The following is a 3,609-nucleotide window of genomic DNA, read 5'->3' on the forward strand; positions in this document are numbered from 1 at the left end:
TATATATATATATATATATATATATATATATATATATATATATATATATATATATATATATATATATATATATATATATATATATATATATATATGTATATATGTATATACATATACATATGTGTATACATACATATGTATATATACATATATGTATATATGAAAGTTTTATGAACAGTTTACTGATAATCAACATCACTAACATCAATTAAGGCCACACGAGCTAATGAATCTGTAACTGCAGCAAGTTTATACTTTGCTGGTGCCATATATATGCGTTCACCTTCGCGCTTGCCATCAACAATAGACGAACGCATTGGTATCACAGCACTGGGTTTAATTTCGACAATCGGTTGACGATCTTTCCGGGATGTGCCTATACCCAGAAATGAACGTATACCAAACGATGGCATGCTTGATGCAACAGACGATGTAAGCTTAAAATATACCTCTTTCCAGAGTTTAATATCGTCAATTCAAAATTGCATGAAAGCAAAAAAAAATAGTTTCATAATAAATCCCTTCAATTCTTAATTATCTCCATTTTCCTCTTTCTAGAAGAAAATCACACTTTTATATACCTGATTTCCTAGAGCAAATAAAGCATCACTTAAAACATTCTGCGAAGCGCCTGGCGTATGCCAACCAAAGCCCACGTAGGGAGACTGTCCAACAAAAACATATGTTGAATAAAGAGGAAGTGATGATCGTTCTATTTTGGCCTGAAAGTGTCCCAAATTTATCGAAATATACCAAACGCTTCATTCTGAACACCGGACGTCAATTAAGAGATTGCATTAAATTATTAAATGAAATAATTTCGAAAACGGTGATTTCAGAAAATCCAGCTAACTACACAAATAGTAGCAGCTAAATTCAGCAGAATTTTACCTCTAAAATCACGAAATTACTGGCTCACGAAAGAAAATATCAGAAATTGCTCTAGTGTCGACAAATGCGTCTCGCTGGATGACATCGGAAGTCCCATGTTTCCGGCGAAATAACTAAGTATATTTCAGTCCCTACTTTATAACCCTGAGGCGAAAGTGTTGCGGCACTGTGAAGATCGAACCAAGTTGCTTTCAACGGACCCGAAATACCGAAATCAACCACTTTTATACCAGATTCGAACTTCAGCTTTTCAATATTTAACTTCGCATTAGCTGCTACTTTCTCAATATCCATCTCACCACAGGCAAGCTGGAGAAAAGAAAATATTCGTTTTATCAAAAATATCGGAAATGAACACTTCAAAATTCTACCTTTTCTTTTATTTTTGTTTCGCATGATTAATTAAATGGTGAACAATCAAAGACAATCGACAGACAAATGACAGCAAATCACATGAAATAAATTTTAGGGAAATAAAAGATAATGGGATACCTATGATATGAGCTGTCGTATTCAAATTGGAAAATTACAAAGTTATCAGCTAAACTGAACCTAACGAAATAGAACTGATGATATGAGAGTTAAATAAAATGGAGAACTTGACCTTCTGCAAAAAAATATAATGTAACGAAAGTGGTGGAGAAAAATTTTCAAATCATACTTGACTTTTCGCTGCCTTCAACGCTACGTATAATGAAAGACCTTCGATACATGTCAAATCGGTTTGTGACATCACCGCTAATTCTTGATTTCCAGCCATCACTGATTTCCCAAGACGAATTTCTTCGATGGGACTGCAAACCAACGGCTTATTATCAAAGATGAAAGGAGAAAAATCAGCACATGAATTCTTTAAATTCTTAGAATTTTGCCATAGTATTCACAGAACTATTTACTACTGGAAATTTACGAGTTCAGGAATATTTATAATTTTTTGCCTTCTAAAGGAATACAAGCTGTTGTTTATTCGCCATACATTTCTTGTATGTCCTTCATGTTCATCAAGTTTTTTTTAGACATAAATGTTAAATAATCACCTATCAGATACGTGATCCGAACGTAACAGCAAGCCTTTTTCCGTAAAAAATCGGACATATCCATTGCTCATCCCAACAACAATCGCTGACCAATCATATAACGACGTTTCCGTTTTCCTTGTACAACTCATTGGCAGTACACATAAACAACGAATATAGGCCTTAAAAAATAAGTCAATGTTTTCAGTTGTATTCAGTGGAAACATTGAACTCATGGATAAAAATCGAGAAACAAATTGATTTTGTACAATGTTAAACTTCATATATAAGATTTAAATTAGTATACCGGAGGAGACCAAGATGAATCAGCCGTGTTGAACTGTGAAATAATTTGAAAAGTGTTATCTGAAGGATTTCTCTCAACTGAAACTACCCTTTGCGCATGAGCAAAAACTATTAAATCCATATTTCCTGTAAATAACTGTATTTAAAATAAAGGTTAATCTATTAGATAAAATGAGGTTTTGAGGAATGTATGGTGGTATGATGATCCAATGAAGAAGCATAAATTAATCTAATACTCATCGTAACCGAACTCTAATTAAACTTCTTCAGAGAATATGAAAGCAGAAAATCACACCAATTCCCAGTGGTGACAAGTGAGCAATAATTTCTTGAAAATTACAGAAATTTTGTAATTTAATTGGAAAGAAAAATATGTTTGTTCATTTTCTTATATTGTTTTTGCACCTACCTACAGCTGAAATTAGCGATCCTTGCAACCATTTCGAATTCTTGGCACTTTTTTTGAAATCTTTACTTTCTTTCCGGATGAGAGCAGGACGTTGATCGTCAGTGTCAACCTTAAATTCAGCATAAATAGTGGAAGACTGTTAATGTCAATCTTAAATTCAGCATAAATAATGAAACTTGAACCAAATGAAAAACCGAAAGTACTATGTTTAGGAAAAAAAACTTCGCTCGAAAATGGTCGAAGTTCATCTTAACGGCCGTGACAAAAAAAATAGAACAGAAGATTTACATCAAATGAACCAAAATCGGTCCAATCAGCAACTCCGGCTTCATCCTCAGTATCCATTCCAGCACTAGAATCATTGTCATCGCCACTCGTCCATTCGTCGGTTGCTAACAAAGAAAAATTTCAATTATTACAGCAGAAATAGCGTCATTTTCCCATTCTAATAGAAATTTTCCGCAATTGATTACCATAAAACCATCCATTTTTTCATTTTTATAAATTCAATTTTTACCTGTGAAATAATTACCATCTTAGATTTTTTTCAAATACAATTTCTCCGAAAATCAAAGTTTATTTCTTATCGTTACAAACATCACAACGTTTTGCTAAAAGGTAAACGTGTAACTGGAAAAGCATGACAAACTTTTTTTTTCCTTTCTGGAAATTATGCCAAAAACCGTATCGAGAACATCCTTGTTTATTTTCATTTATGCACTATTTCAAATGCACATTTTAGGAAATTTAGTATAAAATATGAAAACCAAGCGTTTGATACTCTCTTCGAATGTACATTAGGTGTGATATCAGATTTTAATCCGATTTTACACGTCAATTTACACATAAAAGTGAGTCGAATCTTTAATTCGAAATGATAAATTTCCAATAAATTATGTTGAAAGTATTCCTTTTTCTCATATATATATATATATATATATATATATATATATATATATATATGTATGTATTATTTTTTNTTTTTAC

General features: G+C 32.1%; 1 protein-coding gene across 1 annotated transcript in view; it reads right to left on the reverse strand.

Annotated features, from left to right (window-relative positions):
- The window catches only part of LOAG_18108 (hypothetical protein), a 10,721-nt gene extending 7,710 nt beyond the window's left edge, over window positions 1–3,011 (reverse strand). The window contains exons 1-8 of the mRNA XM_020450776.1: window positions 2,911–3,011; window positions 2,623–2,731; window positions 2,215–2,339; window positions 1,929–2,089; window positions 1,553–1,685; window positions 1,027–1,200; window positions 582–722; window positions 204–437 (exon numbers count right to left, since the gene is read on the reverse strand). Coding sequence (XP_020305512.1) covers window positions 204–437; window positions 582–722; window positions 1,027–1,200; window positions 1,553–1,685; window positions 1,929–2,089; window positions 2,215–2,339; window positions 2,623–2,731; window positions 2,911–2,967 — 1,134 coding nt within the window. The 5' untranslated portion in view covers window positions 2,968–3,011. The remainder of the gene's footprint in view (window positions 1–203; window positions 438–581; window positions 723–1,026; window positions 1,201–1,552; window positions 1,686–1,928; window positions 2,090–2,214; window positions 2,340–2,622; window positions 2,732–2,910) is intronic.
- Between the last annotated feature and the right edge of the window lie 598 nt (window positions 3,012–3,609).

Source organism: Loa loa (genome assembly GCF_000183805.2).
Source record: "Loa loa unplaced genomic scaffold supercont3.196, whole genome shotgun sequence".
NCBI classification, from domain to species: domain Eukaryota; kingdom Metazoa; phylum Nematoda; class Chromadorea; order Rhabditida; family Onchocercidae; genus Loa; species Loa loa.